This window comes from Panthera onca, chromosome B3 (assembly GCF_046562875.1).
Source record: "Panthera onca isolate mPanOnc1 chromosome B3, mPanOnc1 haplotype 2, whole genome shotgun sequence".
NCBI classification, from domain to species: domain Eukaryota; kingdom Metazoa; phylum Chordata; class Mammalia; order Carnivora; family Felidae; genus Panthera; species Panthera onca.
This window is the reverse complement of record NC_138344.1, coordinates 137706815-137721141: the sequence shown is the minus strand read 5'-3', so window position 1 is coordinate 137721141 and position 14327 is coordinate 137706815. Positions and strand designations below refer to the sequence as shown.

The window sequence follows — 14327 nt, the reverse complement described above, 5'->3', positions numbered from 1 at the left end:
CAGGGTCTGTACCTGCACCTCTTTGAACCACAGGAGCAGACGCTCTTACACAGCTCTGCTTGCTTCTTCAGGGGGGATGCCTGACAGGCGAACGGGAAAGGTGTGGGGGCTTCCTACGGGGCAAGGTGGTCACTGTTTATAAATGCCTGAGGGTGACAGGATGTGCTATGACTGCCGGGGTCACACTCTACTGCCCATCGTCTACCCTGTGCTACCCTGGCTTAGCACGCACTGCAAATACCCCAACGCTCCCCCCCCCATCAAAAGACAGAATCCAAATGCCTCCAACGTGGGAGCCTCAGGAACTTGCTTCTAAGGAGCAGGGTATATGCCAGAAGTGACACTGTGTGGTTTCTGAGCCAGGGCCATACGAGGAGGTACAGACAGACCCCCCCCTCCCCCCCAGCTGGCTCTTTCCTGAAACTCACACTGAAGCCTGTGTCACGATGTAGGAATCCGGGCTCGCCGGGCCAGCCGTGCTGGAAAGACCACACAGAGATCCGAGGAGCCTCCCCATGTCCCCAGGCCGTGTGCATCTTCCCAGCCTGGGTGCCAACGTGTGAGCGAGGAAGGCTTCGAGATGATTCCAGCCCCAGCCACGGTCTGAATGCAATCTCATGGGAGGCCTCCAGCCAGAACCACCGACCGGAGCCCAGGCAGCCCTGGACTCGTGGGCAAAATAAAGAGGGCTCATGTTTGAAGCTGCGATCTGGAAGCATTTCGTGTGCAGCAGGCAACGCTCTCTAAACCTTGGTTTCCTTGTCTGTAAAATGGGAACCGTAAAAGCAACTACTTTATCGAGCCGTTGCTCCGATGAAATGAAACGGTCCCCGCAAAGTCCTTATTTAGCACAGGGTCTCCACCCAGAGGAAGCCCCGAGGATAGAAACGCTCTGATTATCATTCACTGTTATCATCATGGCCACTGCACGGAAGAGAAACAAGGGCTCGGAAAGACCAACGCCAATTGTCCAGGAATCCCACGGGGCGTTAGATGCTCCACAGTCCGACCCTGAGAACAGCCTCAGATGCAACATGCGCGCTCCCGGCAGCGGCCGTGACCGTGATCACAATCTCGCCGAAGAACTGTCATTCCTATCTGGGAGGTGCTAGGTCCACGACCAGAAAAACAAGAGGGGCGGAGGTCAGACGCTAAACACGTCTTCGTCTTTCTTCCTCAGCCCCTGCCTGCCTGGTTCCCACACGCTTGGCACCCGCTAAGGCTCCGGTCCCCTCTCGCATCGACAGTAAATAAGGTAGCCGCATCTATGAAATGTGCCAGCAGGCGGGCCCCTTCCTTCCCAAGCTGCAGTAACGTGCAGGCCTCCCAAGATTATTCGCCTAACGCGTGTGTTTACTAAGTGTGGGGGTGATAACCTGGGAAGGTCTGCAAACAATCCGTCCACAGTCGGCAGGGCCGTGACAGACGCATTTTATGAACGGGAACCGCACGTATATTTCTACCTAATAAAGCCTTGAAGGTTTTACTGTTTCGGAGTCAGCCGGCAGCTTCTCTGGCACCTGGGAGAAGCTACTTGATAAGGCGAGAAGCAGCCAGGAGAGCCGGGGAGCTCCCGAGGCTCGGCTGGGCTGGCGTCGGACAAGTCCCTTCCCACCCTGCACCCCTCGCTCAGCCACCAAGAGGTCTGCAGCAGCTCCTGGTGCTGAGCCAACTCTGTGCCCGGCGCTGGGGGGAGGGGAGGGCAGGGGAGCACACAGCTTCGAGGAGACAGACACGGACAGTGATGCCACAGGGCGCTTTGTGCCACACCCAGGTACGTCGAGGAGCTCTGAGCCAGTGTGACCGGCTTTCCCGGGACATTTGATGGGGCTGTTTGTGATACTCAGAGCTCCAGGGACCTCATCCTCCTTTGCTTCCATGACCAGATCCTGAGAACTGTTCGAATTTGCTCCAATTTTTTTTTTTTTTTTTTTGAGAGAGAGAGAGCACAAATGGGAGAGGCAGAGAGAGAGAGAGAGAGAGAGGGAGACACAGAATCTGAAGCAGGTTCCAGGCTCTGAGCAGTCAGCACACAGCCCAACGCAGGGCTCGAACCCACAGACTGCGAGATCATGACCTGACCTGAAGTCAGACACTTAACCGACTGAGCCACCCAGGTGCCCCCCACCGCCCCAATATATTTTTTCTAATTTTTTAAATGTTTATTTATTTGTGTGTGTGTGGGGGGGGGGGGAATCTGAAGCAGGCTCCAGGCTCTGAGCTGTCAGCACAGACCCCAGCATGGGGCTCAAACTCACGAACTTCGAGATCAAGACCCAAGCGGAAGCTGGATGCTCAACCGACTGAGCCACCCAGGTGTCCCAGTATTTTTTCACGTTTACTTATTTGTTTCGAGAAAGTGAGCGTGCGTGAGCAGGGGAGGGGCAGAGAAAGAGGGAGAGACAGAGAGAATCCCAAGCAGGCTCCGCACTGCCCGCACGTGGCCCGATGCGGGGCTCGAACCCATGAACCGTGAGATCATGACCTGAGCCGAAATAAAGAGTCAGACGCTTAACTGACTGAGCCCCCCAGGCGTCCCGATGCGCTCCAGTTTTGCTCTCTTCCTGCATTAAACATCCACACCAGCCTCAGAAACCAAAGAAGTGGAGAAACGGCCAGAGATACAGATGTCATGCCCAGCCCCCTCCGACTCTGACTGCCCAGGACCTTGGCTCTCGCCCTGGCTTCCCAGACAAAAGGCACAGGAACAAGGAGAGAGCCACGTCCTCCGTGCCCGGTTGGTGGCAAGGCGGCGCGAGTACAAACTGTCCGTGGCCACGTGGATGCCTGCCAACACTGGGCGCTGGCCAGCCTCAGAGATCATGGCTGACTCCAGAATGATCTGCTGTCCCGCTGGGCTACAAGCCCACTGTGCAACCTTGGGCCAGCAGCCTCTTGTCTCTGGACCTCGGTGTGCTGACCTATAAATAGGGCCAACGGGAGGGTGGAGTTGCATTCCTTCCTGGGCCCACGTTCCGGGGCACTGAACTCTCTAGCACACGGCAGCTCTTCAAACTGCCCGGGATGCTCTGCCCTTGACATGATTTGGCAGTCGGCCTGTCCCAAGGAAGGCCCTTTGCCAGGGCCACACTCCCCAGAAACAGCTAAAAATTTACCCACTGGCCTGTGGAACACGCTTGCTCTCTCTCTCTCCCTCTCTCTCTCCTCCCCTTAGCAATGAGAAGGCGGAGGCCAAGACGGGTGAGGTAAGCCTAGTGACCCCTGGAACCTTCTTCCCCGCGTCCCCTCTGCCCCGCCGGGTCTGCGCCCATCACCGCCCTGCCGAGCACGAGGACTTCACAGCAAATGGTCGCGGCACCCAGCGGCACACGCTTCAGTTACTGACACTGACTCCCTTTCCCGCCCATCGAGCCCGTCGCTGGGGGAAGCTCCGGGAAGCTGGCCGGCGAATGTCCGCCCTGGATCCTCTCAGCTGTGGATGTAGGTCCGGGAGCATTATTTTTAGGCCAGGAGCAGCCTGAACGCTTCTGCAGAGGCGCAGGGAGACCCATGGCCCGGTGAATCAGGCTGGGACACTGCCCGCTCCATTTCCTGTTGGCCAGAATCCACGATGGCTGGGCAGCGAGTGCCTGAGCCAGCGGCTCCCTCACCTTCCCTCCGAGCCCCAGCAGGGTCGCTGAAGCTGGGGTCTGGGCAGCAGGGGCCTGGAGAATCGCTCAATAAATACAGACCAGTGGACACGGTGCAATCGAGAAAACGGCCTGGAGGTCACAGCCCAGACAGTCACGCTTACATCCACACAGCACGTCTTCCCGAACATTTCACGTGTCTTCACTATGATGTGCAAGTTACGGAGGGAGCGTGAAACAGGACCACCAGCTGGCTTTTTAAAACCCACACCCTCACTCAAACACCTCCCGTGGCTCCCCATCACTTAGGAGATACGGAACGCTCCTTATCCTGGCGTTTCAGGCCCACGCCCACCAGGCTGGGACTGATACACCTGCTTCCGCGCCCGACGCTACAGCCCTCCGCCACCCCTGGTTCACCCACCCCCAGCGGTCCAGCGTCTGCAACGTCTGCTCCTGCTTCCCCTCCCCGAATGCCCTTCCGCCTCGCCGCGAATGGCAATGGCTTGGCGAACTGCCACTCATCTCTCGAGGTCAGGTGCCCCCAACCTCCTCCGTCCAAACCCATCTTTCCCACCTCTGCTCAGGCGCGCCGACCACTCTAAGGAGCTACAGGTGGTTACACGACACGGTTCCCGACGGTCTCGGGGTCAGCTGAAGGCAAGGAACACCTTGTCTACCGTCATCCTCCCGCCTGTGGGGACTCTCCGTAAAGGCCTGGTCAGCATACACAGAGCAGGAATCTGCAAGAGGACCAAAGCTGCACGTGAAAACTCCCCCTCGTAGAAGATTCGAGAAGCGTCTACCGTGGGCAGGCAGGGCCCGGAAGGGTCCGAAGTTTTCGTGGCCTTCTCCGTGTTGATGCACTGCTGGGTAGGCTGTAGGCTTCAAGAGGACCCAAACTAGTGCCTCGTACTGACCACAAAATCCCGCCCGCAAGACTCCTCGTAGCTCGTGTGTCTCCACCCAGTTAGGCACTCAGCTGGCCTCGGAGGCAAATGTTACAAGACGGTCCATCTCTCCCTCCTACTCACTACGCCATCGATATTTCTGGGTCCGGTTTGCTGTGCTTCCCCCAGGCCCCAGGAGAGCCACTCTTCACCCACAGCCCACGGCTCGTCTTCTCTGGTGGGAGAAGATAAAGGCCGGAGGAATACTGTCTAGGCCTCACTGTTTCATCCGTAGGAAGGCCAGAGCAGGAGTCAGAGAGGAAACCAAGCCAGCTCTGCTCCTCTAGAACTCGCGTCTCTCTGGAGCTTCACAGGGCCTAGAACGGAGCCTGGAGGTAGCTCTAGGTGTTCTGGGAGTGTTTGTGGAAGGAAGGGGAAGAGGGATGGCAGGATCATTGGGATCGGTGGCCGCTGAGGGAACTTTCCAGCCCGAGGTGGGGGAGGAGGGAAATCTAGCCTATTTCTAGAAACTTCGTCGGAAAGAGATTTCTAGGCCCACTTTGATAACCCCGTCTGGTGATGAGTCATCCTAAAATACGGTGCCCAGTTAAAGGGCTGCTCCTGAAACCACTTGTACTCTGGGGGAAGGCCTTTGAGATCTGTCCCAGTGAGCTTAAGCGTATCGATCTCATGGGTTTACACAGTAGTGGTGGGGCAGAAAATGGCAGCTCCTCAGGGCTATTCCCCACCCTCCGAACACCCCGCCTCGTCAGTCCCCGGCCCCTGAGGGCTCTCGCAGAGTGAGCTGTGCGGTTTTAGGAACGACACAGAAACCAGTGTGGCTAGCAGGGCAGAAGCGAAGGCCAGGAGGCAGGAGAGGCAGTCAGACCCAGGGCCAGCTGGTGCAGGGCCCGGGACCTTCCCAAAGTCACTGGCCACCGCCCTCGGGGACACAGCGAGTAATGGAGAGCTCTGAACAGAAGGCAGTCATGAGCCTGGGGCCCCGCTGGAAAACAAACTGTGGAGGGCAGAGGGGAAGCAGAAAGGGTGGCGAGGAGACAGGAGGGTGGCCTGGGTGAAGCTGAGGAGAGTGGCCAGCACGGGAGGGGGTGCCACAGTCTGAGGACTTTGCAGCAGGAAAGGCCATTAGTGATCAGCCAGCCGTGACAACCAGCGGGTCTAGAATTTCGCTGTGGCTGAGACAAGAATTACTTGGAGGGTGTTAAAAACACAGATTCTGGTTCTGATTCAACAGGTCTGCAACAGGGCTGGGGCACCCGTACTTTAGTAAGCTCCCGGGGGTGTGCATGGAGGTGGTCCCCCAAACCCACTGGGGAAAAACCCTGCATGGCCCCGTCCTCGCACGACAGCCTGGGAAGCCAAGGGAGGAACAGAGTGGGGCAGAGGCTCGTCCCCAGGCGCCCAGGTGAGACAGACAGAAGGCGGCCCGATGGACAGGCCCCTGACTACCCCCCAGGGAGAGCGTGTATTCTGCTGCCATAGCCAAGTCTCCCAGATTTTGAATGGACTGCTGAAGAGCGGGGGGTGGGGAGGATGGGGTGCCATCCCAGGGCTCGGGCAGAACCAGAGGCGGGCCCGCCGATGGGAGGAGACGGTGCCAGGCCCGGCCAGAGGGACAGCACAGCTCTCAAACTCCACAGCCATGTCGTGGGGAGGGCCTGAGGACAACCGGCCCTTGCATCAGCATCTACAGGGAATTTCAGGACCAAGGCGACACTGATCTTGTCAATAACACCGACCAAGGAGAGTCTCAACGTTTCCTTTTAGAAATCAAGTGTGCTGTTCCACTCCTGCCTTCTGGGTGGAGAATCCAGGGTCCCGACTTCCATTTCTGCCATTAGATTTTCACGTCGCAAAGCCAGGCTTACTTTTTTTAGAAGTTATTCAATAAAGCCCTCTCAGCACGTTAACGGCACTGTGTGCGTTCATAAATCATTTTCAGCGTGTGCGTTAGGTTCCCAAGACACATTCATTCTATTTAAAAATAAGAGACTTGTCAATGCTGATGATTAAAAAGAAGATGATTGTCGTTATCATCCACTTTCTGAATTAAAAGCAATAGAGAATCCTCTGGCGGTCACGTCAAGGCCACTATGAACTGAAACAATGTAACCTGTGGCAGAATGAAGCAGCGTGTTGGTCGGGATCTACGTTAGCAGAGAGAGGCTGAAAACCTGGGGTGACCGAAAAACCACAAGGCCCTAGACATTCCTTATTTGCTTTTCTGCTGCAGAATACTGAGTGCGGCATATATCAGCTCATCACAGATCATTAAGAAACTGAGCCAACTGGGAAGGCTGCGACCCTCTAAACACCATCACTGACCCTGTGATTCAAAGTTCAGTAACAATCACAGAAGCACGTAGCCTGGCAAATTACCAAGACCCACCACTCTGTGCCCACCAGGAGGGTTTGTGAAGGTACAGGCTCTACCCCTGCGTAAAGGTGCCCCTGCCATCTGTGCTCGTCCTAAGCCACAGACAGACAGCAGGAAAACATCTGAAATTCTTTAGTGAATTTATTCTAGGATCCTTGGTGCTGTAGATGGACATTCCACCATTTCCACGACCACGTTCTAAATTCTGTTCCTCGTAATCACAGAGCAAAAGTCGCAGACCTCAGGGGCGCCTGGGTGCCTCAGTCGGTTAAGCACCCGACTCGTGACTTCGGTTCAGGTCATGATTTCACAGTTAGGGAGTTCGAGCCCCTCATCTGGCTCTGCACGGGCAGCACAGAGCCTGCTTGGGATTCTGTCTCCCTCTCTCTCTCTCTCTGCCCTCCCTCGCTTGCTCTTTCTCTCTCTCTCTCAAAAAATTAAATACAAATAAACTTAAAAAAATTTTTTTAATAAAAAAGAAAACAATAAATAAGTCACAGACTTCCGTGCCCTCCTGCCTTATCCCCCGATGCCTCTGCATGGCTGCTTTTGTGTTTTCTGCCATTTAATAGCTGTACGTACTAGAAATCTGGCCCAGAGCTGAAAACCCTGGGCATCTGTTCTCTCAAGGTTTGGGGGCAAGAGGTACCGACTCTATGGGTCTCATGGGGGCCATGCAATGCTATTTCTAAATCACCGAATCAAAAAATTGTGCTGGCTGCAGAGAGGTTTGGGTATCTTACAGATGACAGGTGAATCACAGTGGAGATTTGCAACACATTGGGTCTCCTTTTTCTCGTTAATCACCTCTCACGAAACTTGAAGCTCTTGACAGATAAGCAGTTTAGTAATCCAGGGGAGGTAGAGGGAGGGTCCTGTTTGTTAAGAGGTCACTCGCATGACACAGGCAAGGCCAGCATCAGGGCTGGAAGGATGTTAAGCTGCGGTGGAAAAAAAGTAGCCTGGGTGTGGTTACTAGGATGTGAAGCCAGGTGACTTCAGTGACTCCCTAGCTGTCCGTACATCGTGTGTCTGGAACCTCCCATCCTGGGTATGGATGACACTCATCCAGATCCGCTGGCCTATCAGCAAAGAACAGCAGCGGCTCTAGGAATGTGCGTTGACTTCCGCCAGCCGCTCGAAAAGCCTGTTATGATGGCATCTCTATTCAGTGGCTCGAAAAGTTCTTCAAAACCTGCATTTCCCCCAACTTCCTGGAAGTTCTTAAAAGCTGCAGGTGAACCTTGAAATTCTGGTATCCTTTCCTCCTATTTCCTTCTGGCTTGTTCTTTCGGGAGGATTAACCCGTGTGGCAACTTGGAGAAGCAGTCAGGCTCCTTTGGAAAGCCTGTTACATAACTTTGATTCTGAAGCCCTTTTAAGGGGTGCAGGCTAGCAACGCCTTCCGAAATGTCCCACGTGCCGGCTTGTGATCACTTCCCCCAGAACCCCAGGGTGACACGGGATCTCGAGGGGTTATTTTAGCCTCCCCTGAAGGACTACCAATACTAACCCTTTTTGGGTGGCACTTGGCTTATTTCTGAATATCTTCGGAATCTAATACATCAGGCACAGAGGGACAAGAAATCCAACGTCCTAACAAAAATGCCGGTGAATTCAGAAATCTCTGCAGGAAAATCACCCCCCACCCGACCCCCCCCCGCCCAGGTCACCCACATCAAATCGCCTAGACGCTTTCTCGGTGCCATGGTGTTATTTAGAAATTTGGAATGAAGGACCCAGTTTGGTTGCCAGGCACACTGCAGTGACAGCAGAAATGAGGTGTGGCACGGGTGACTTAATTTGAAATCCTCCCCGGTTCTGCCATTCACTAACTGCGCGGGTCTGAGCAACACGTTCCCGGTGACTCTCGAGCCCCGGGTTCCTCATCTGGAACGGGAGGTTGGTGGCGTCTACAGAAGACAACGTGTTTAAGGACTGCTGGATCCCTTCCCCACCGTCTCCTGTCTCCTCCCGTACCCTCTGTATCTGCCGGTCACTGCGGCTTTGTCCGGAAAGCCGACCTCAGACGGCAGTGACTTCCAGGGTTGCAAGGAAACCCTCTCAGAGAACCCGGCAAAAATACCACTGCCAAATCCACGAACTTCTCACCACTTTTTCAGCTTCAGCTGAGTTCAAGGCTCTAATTAAAGTACTTTCCATTTTCAAAACAACTGCAAACAGTAATTACACACTTCCCCTCCCTACCTTCCAGGAACGGCCTGAGACGGAGGCAGAAGCTCCGAGTCCCCAGGACTTCAAGTTACACAGACAGAACGACATATTCTTCCTCCCCCAACGACCCAGAGTATACAAAGGCTCCCACGCCTCCTGCCACATGGACCCTGGAGAGGGTCACGGCTCACTCTAGGCTTTTCAGACGTGCACCAAGACGCTACCCTGCAAGGAACCCGGATCGGAGAGTTGGCATAATCACCTTTAGGATGAAAGTCCCATCATCACACATTCAGAGCAGGGTCCCCACTTAGGGTGATAAACGGCATGTTTTATAATGACCGGTTCTCCTTACTGTTTATATGGATGTCTAATTGAAGATGTTACGTAACCTTAAAGTACAGAGCATTCCGGAGCTATTAATAACCGGCTGCATCCCAATCCGAGGACTCTTCAAGCTTAGAGTAGGAGAGATCACCTCCTACTAACACACACACACACACACACACGCATGCACACACATGCACACACATGCACGGAAACATACATACTCGCTGCAGGTGCCTGAACTGAGGCCTAGAGAACAGGAAGAATATGTCCAAAGTCACAGAGCCAATGAACAACAGAGTCAGGAACAAATCCCGTGTTTCCTTGACTCTGGGGATGTTCCTTTCATCTGTGTCTCCCATAGATACCTCTGTCCATCCCTAATGTTGTAGGAAATCTCTGGCACTTGAACTGAGTTCTCAGGATGCTGGGCATGTCAGCTCCGAGCAAGACTTCAGGGTCTAGATCCCGGTTCAGAGACGGGATGCCAACAAGGGAAAGCCTCGTTGTTATTATGCATTTGGGACACACACCTGTCCCGTCATCCCAAAAGAAATCGAAGGCACCCAAAACATATCTGCACATGAGGCCACTAGATGTATGGTGTGCATGAGCTCAGTTTTAGAGCTCTTCCAAAAAGAGGTAGGTTCGAGACAAACCCAAAACTGAAAAGAGAGAATTTATTCCTCATTGTACATTTTCATGCTAGAGATGGGGAGCAAAAGAAAACAGGAAAGAACCGACAAATTATAAACTAAATTATCAGGAACGGGAGTACTGTTTTACTGTGAGTACTGTGGTTTCAGATTCCACGGTGTAAAAACTGTTCTTTCGTAATTACATTAGCATTTTCAAAAGTAACTCAACGAAGACTGTTTCTCTGCATTCATTTTTATTCAAAGCCTCACCAGTTAGCCATGAGGAGCCAAAGCACACAATGCTGGGACTGATACGCCCACAGGAGATGCTTTATTAGCTGTTCGCAGGCCCTATGAGCTATGAGCATGTCGCAATGAAAGCTTTGCTCTGGTTTTGTGAATTTCAAAGTCCCGAAACCTGGGAGCTTAGTTTCTGGGGAAAAGGTGAGACACATGCCCATTTCACTGGGGAGTCAGTAACACTTTAAAGGACCGTTAATCCACCTCTTTAAAAGACCTATGACAACCCCATTAAGGGCCCATAGGTCAAGTTGACGGATTTAGCTACAACAGGCGAAGAATAAGTCAGGGTCTCAACATCCCTGTGACCCACCTTCTTTTGTCACAGTCCCTCTGTGTCCCTGCTTAAGGATAGACTGCACCCATCACTAATATAACCAGCAAACAATGGGGGGGGGGATCTAAACATCACTTTATTTACATGACTAATTGTTTAGGCTAAAAAAGCTTTACCTATGCAACTATGATGCATTCTTTCTGGAGGGCAGGCTCACCAGCTTGCCACTTTCTGGCCGGCTGGACATCTAATTGACGCACTGTATTTCATCAGTTCGTAGGGGCCAATGTCATTTCTCCCAACGAAAAGCCTAACCTCTCCCATAACCTCAATCTGGCACCTTGGGACATTTTACAGCCGCCATGCTTTAGACCAATAAATAATCCACCAAAGCACTGCTCAACCTTCCCTTCTTTCGGGTGGACCCCGAATCTCGTGGGTCCCCACTTCAACCCCTGCTTAGGGATAGACTGCACCCATCACTAATATAACCGTGTCCTCTTCCTGGAGATCAACAGCCTATTCAGTGCAGAACTATCAGTCCAAATGCATGTGGCTGATGAGCTCACACACCCTGGCTCAGGCCAGTAACCCGCTCTCCTCCCGCTCACAGAATTGTTTAGTTGGAAAGGAACGGAGAGGTCGTCCAGTCGGACTCTGGGAATCGGGAAACTGAGGTTCCCCGCTGCTAAGGGCTTTCCCTGCCCTGACACGAACACTGTCCATGTCATGACAACCAAGCCTAATGCCTAGACACTCAATCGATTAACTAAGCCGCTCAGACCAGCACCAAAGGATTCCATGTGGCTTCCCCCTCCAGGATCGACCTAAGTGCACTTAAGCAAACAGTGAAAAGCTGCAAGCCTGACAACTGGGGACAAGCAGAGAGAGCCCCATGTCTACCGTAAACCCCCCCATCCCCTTTTCTTCTAGGCTAGAAAGTGCGAAGTTCTGCTGAAAGGGAGGGTTGGCAAGCATGAGCCAGGATAAAATTTCTGACAGGGTCAGTTCCTGAACGGTGGCCATCTGGGATCAGCCCCAGCGCCTGTTAAATAACCATCTCCAAGACTTACACAACCAGGGGCGGGGAGCCTTGATCAGCCCTCACCCCACAGAAAGGTTTAGGTCACGGCTTCTGAGGCTGAGCATGTGCAGGCAGGCACAGCCCGAAAGGGGCTCAGGAGAGGAACCAAATACTGCCCTTGGCATCCTTGAAGAGGCCTGGGAGACACAGGACTGCAGAAGAGACAGCACCCCGGGGAACATTTTTATCCTCCCCCCCTTTTAACTAAGGGAAGTAACCTTCCGCCTGCAATTCACATTAGGGGCTAGCAGCCACGTGAGGGAGGAATGGACAAAAATGACAGGCTACCGGCAATGTATTTCACCAGAGCAGATACTCACTGGCACAAGTATTTCCACACACATGCAAATGATTCCAGAAAGAGGCAGGTAGCAGAACTGGGACAAGAGTGTGTTTGCTACGAAAGGGATCAGCTTGGTGGAGAAGCCGGTTTCCAATCCTGGTCTCTCACATGCTGGCCCTGTGACCTTGATTAAGTCATTCAACCTCTCTGGGCCTCAGTTTCCAAATCTGAGCCATGGAAGAAGGGGAACCGACTTACCCAGCTCGGCTTGGACACCCATTACGTAGTCACTAGATAGGAGTCGTCTCCCTCCACCGATGAGTCTCCCCCCACCACCGATGAGTCTGAACCAAGATGCATATATCCTTATCTGGACCAAACAGGTCTCCCGCCTGCGTGACAAGCCCGCATCTGCCTCCCCGATGGCAGAGGAAAGCCCCGCGTCTCGAAGGCGCCAGGGCTGTTCAGCCTCCCGGGCAAGGTTTGAGGGTGGAGGAAATGGAGGGGTTCCATCGGAAGCCCCGCTGGCTTCCAGGCTATCGGTGGGGGCCGGGAAGGGGGCTCAGAGGCGGCCTCCCGGCCGGAAAGGGCTTTGTTCCCGAGGCGGAGGGCCTGGCTTACCGAGCAGCGCATCCGGAGGCGGGCGGGGGGCGCGCGGGGCACGCAGCAGAGCCACAGCCCGGCCCGGGCCCGAGGCGCCGGAGCCGAAGGAAGGCGAAGAGGAGGAGGAGGAGGAGGAGGAAGAGGAGAAGAAGGAGGAGGCTGCCGCGGGCTCCTGCCTCATTCTCCCGGGCAGCGCTGACCCGCTGGCCGCCGCCGGCTGGGGCTGGCCGCCGGGCGCCGGACCCCGCGCGCGCCGCTCATGTCCCCGTCCGCCGCTGGCGAGGTGTGCGCGCAGCCGGGTCGTCTCCGGGCGGCGCCCCGGGGCTCCTCATGCCCCGCGCAGGGGCTCGGCGGGAGGATCTCGGGGAGGCAGCGCGGAGGGAAAGAGAGAAAGAGAGCGTGAGAGCGCGCAGAGCTGCACCCCGCCGGGGCCGGCGCCCCCGGCAGGACCGCGCCGCCCCACCCACCGTGCCGCTGCGCCCTGCGCTGTGCGCCCGGCGGGGCGCCGAGCCCCAGAAACTTTAGCACATGGCCGGGCCGCGGCCGCGGTGGCGGGAGCTGCCGGGCTCCGCGCGCGCCCACCCCCACTCCCTCCCCGCCCCAGCCCCGGCCTCCGAACCCAGCTTACCGGCGGCGACGGTGACCGCGGCGGTGGGGCGCCCACCCGGCCGCGCGCAGAGCGGTGCGCACCGGCTGGGAAGGAGGAGGGGGCCGGCGGCGTCGGGGTCCCTGCGAGGGAGGGGCACCTGGGCGGTGGCGATCCGCGCCGGTTAAGGCATCCTGGGAGGGGGGCCGCGGGCGAGTCGGGGTCTGCGGCCGGGATGCGGGAGGGTCCGTGCGTCCCCGCCCGCGCCCCGCGGCGCGGCTGCTGACGGCGCGCGCGGGCTTCCCCGGCCGCGGGTCTGCGGAGCCAGCCCCGTTACCTAGCGACTCGCTCCGGGGAGCCCAAGCTGACGCGCGCCACGAACCGGGCTGCGGCAGCCGAAGGGAAGGGAGGGGAGGGGGAGCGTAGGGGAGGGGAGGGCGGGCGGCTGCGGCCGGAGCTCCTCCCTCCCACCGCCTCCCCCTCAGCGCTGGAGAGGGGGCCCCGGGGAAGACGTGGCCTCAGCCTGGCCGGGGCCGGTGGGGGCCGGTGGGGGCCGGCGCCGGGCGGGAAGCGGATGGGGGAGGCACGGAGATGCTCCTTCCCCCTCACCGGGGACGCAGCAGCAGGTGGCGGCGGCGTGGCCGGCTGAGGCCCGGCGCCCACAGGCTCGCCGAGATGGGCCTGGCCCGGGCGGGAGCGCGGCGAGTGTGGCTGTGGGCGCGTGGGTGTGTGTGACACGCTCCCACCCACGTGGCGTACATGGGACCTGAGGACGCGAGTGAAGGAGGAGCCTCCCCCTTCCTTGGTCTCCCTCCCTCCTTCCTGGACATTCTGCTCCCTGCAATGACTGTCTCTCATCATGGAAGTACAGGTCGCTCTGCTCCCTGCTCTGAGCTCCTCCTACCTTCCGAGAACAGGAGGTCGCGGGCAGCTACGTGGTGATCAAACCTCCGCCACCACCTCCCCTCCCTGGCCCCACCTCATCTCCCCTGTCTCCTTGCCCGCCTCGTCAGGGGACTTTCCTTTTCTGCATTGGGGGCCTCTTAGACTGGGGTTCACATTCAGGCCCTTTCAGTTGTATGATGCTCCTTAAGTTATTTAACATCTTCACTAAAACGAAGTGCTTGTCCCCCAAAGTCTTAGCTAAGTACTAGCATCTAAGGTGTTCCATGAATG

At 56.1% G+C, this 14327-nt stretch overlaps 1 protein-coding gene across 3 annotated transcripts in view; it reads right to left on the bottom strand.

Annotated features, from left to right (window-relative positions):
• The window catches only part of TUNAR (transmembrane neural differentiation associated intracellular calcium regulator), a 48469-nt gene extending 34627 nt beyond the window's left edge, over positions 1 to 13842 (bottom strand). Inside the window, exons 1-3 of one of the 3 annotated variants that reach the window (XM_081795988.1) lie at positions 13194 to 13842; positions 12584 to 12925; positions 4168 to 4333 (exon numbers count right to left, since the gene is read on the bottom strand). Coding sequence is in view for 1 of the 3 variants with exons in the window: in XM_060620687.3 (XP_060476670.1) it covers positions 12584 to 12595 (12 nt within the window). In the remaining 2 variants the exon portion in view is untranslated. Of the gene's footprint in view, positions 1 to 4167; positions 4334 to 12220; positions 12340 to 12583; positions 12926 to 13193 lie in introns of those variants that run through there. The other 2 variants (XM_060620687.3, XM_081795989.1) reach the window with 2 other exon arrangements.
• Between the last annotated feature and the right edge of the window lie 485 nt (positions 13843 to 14327).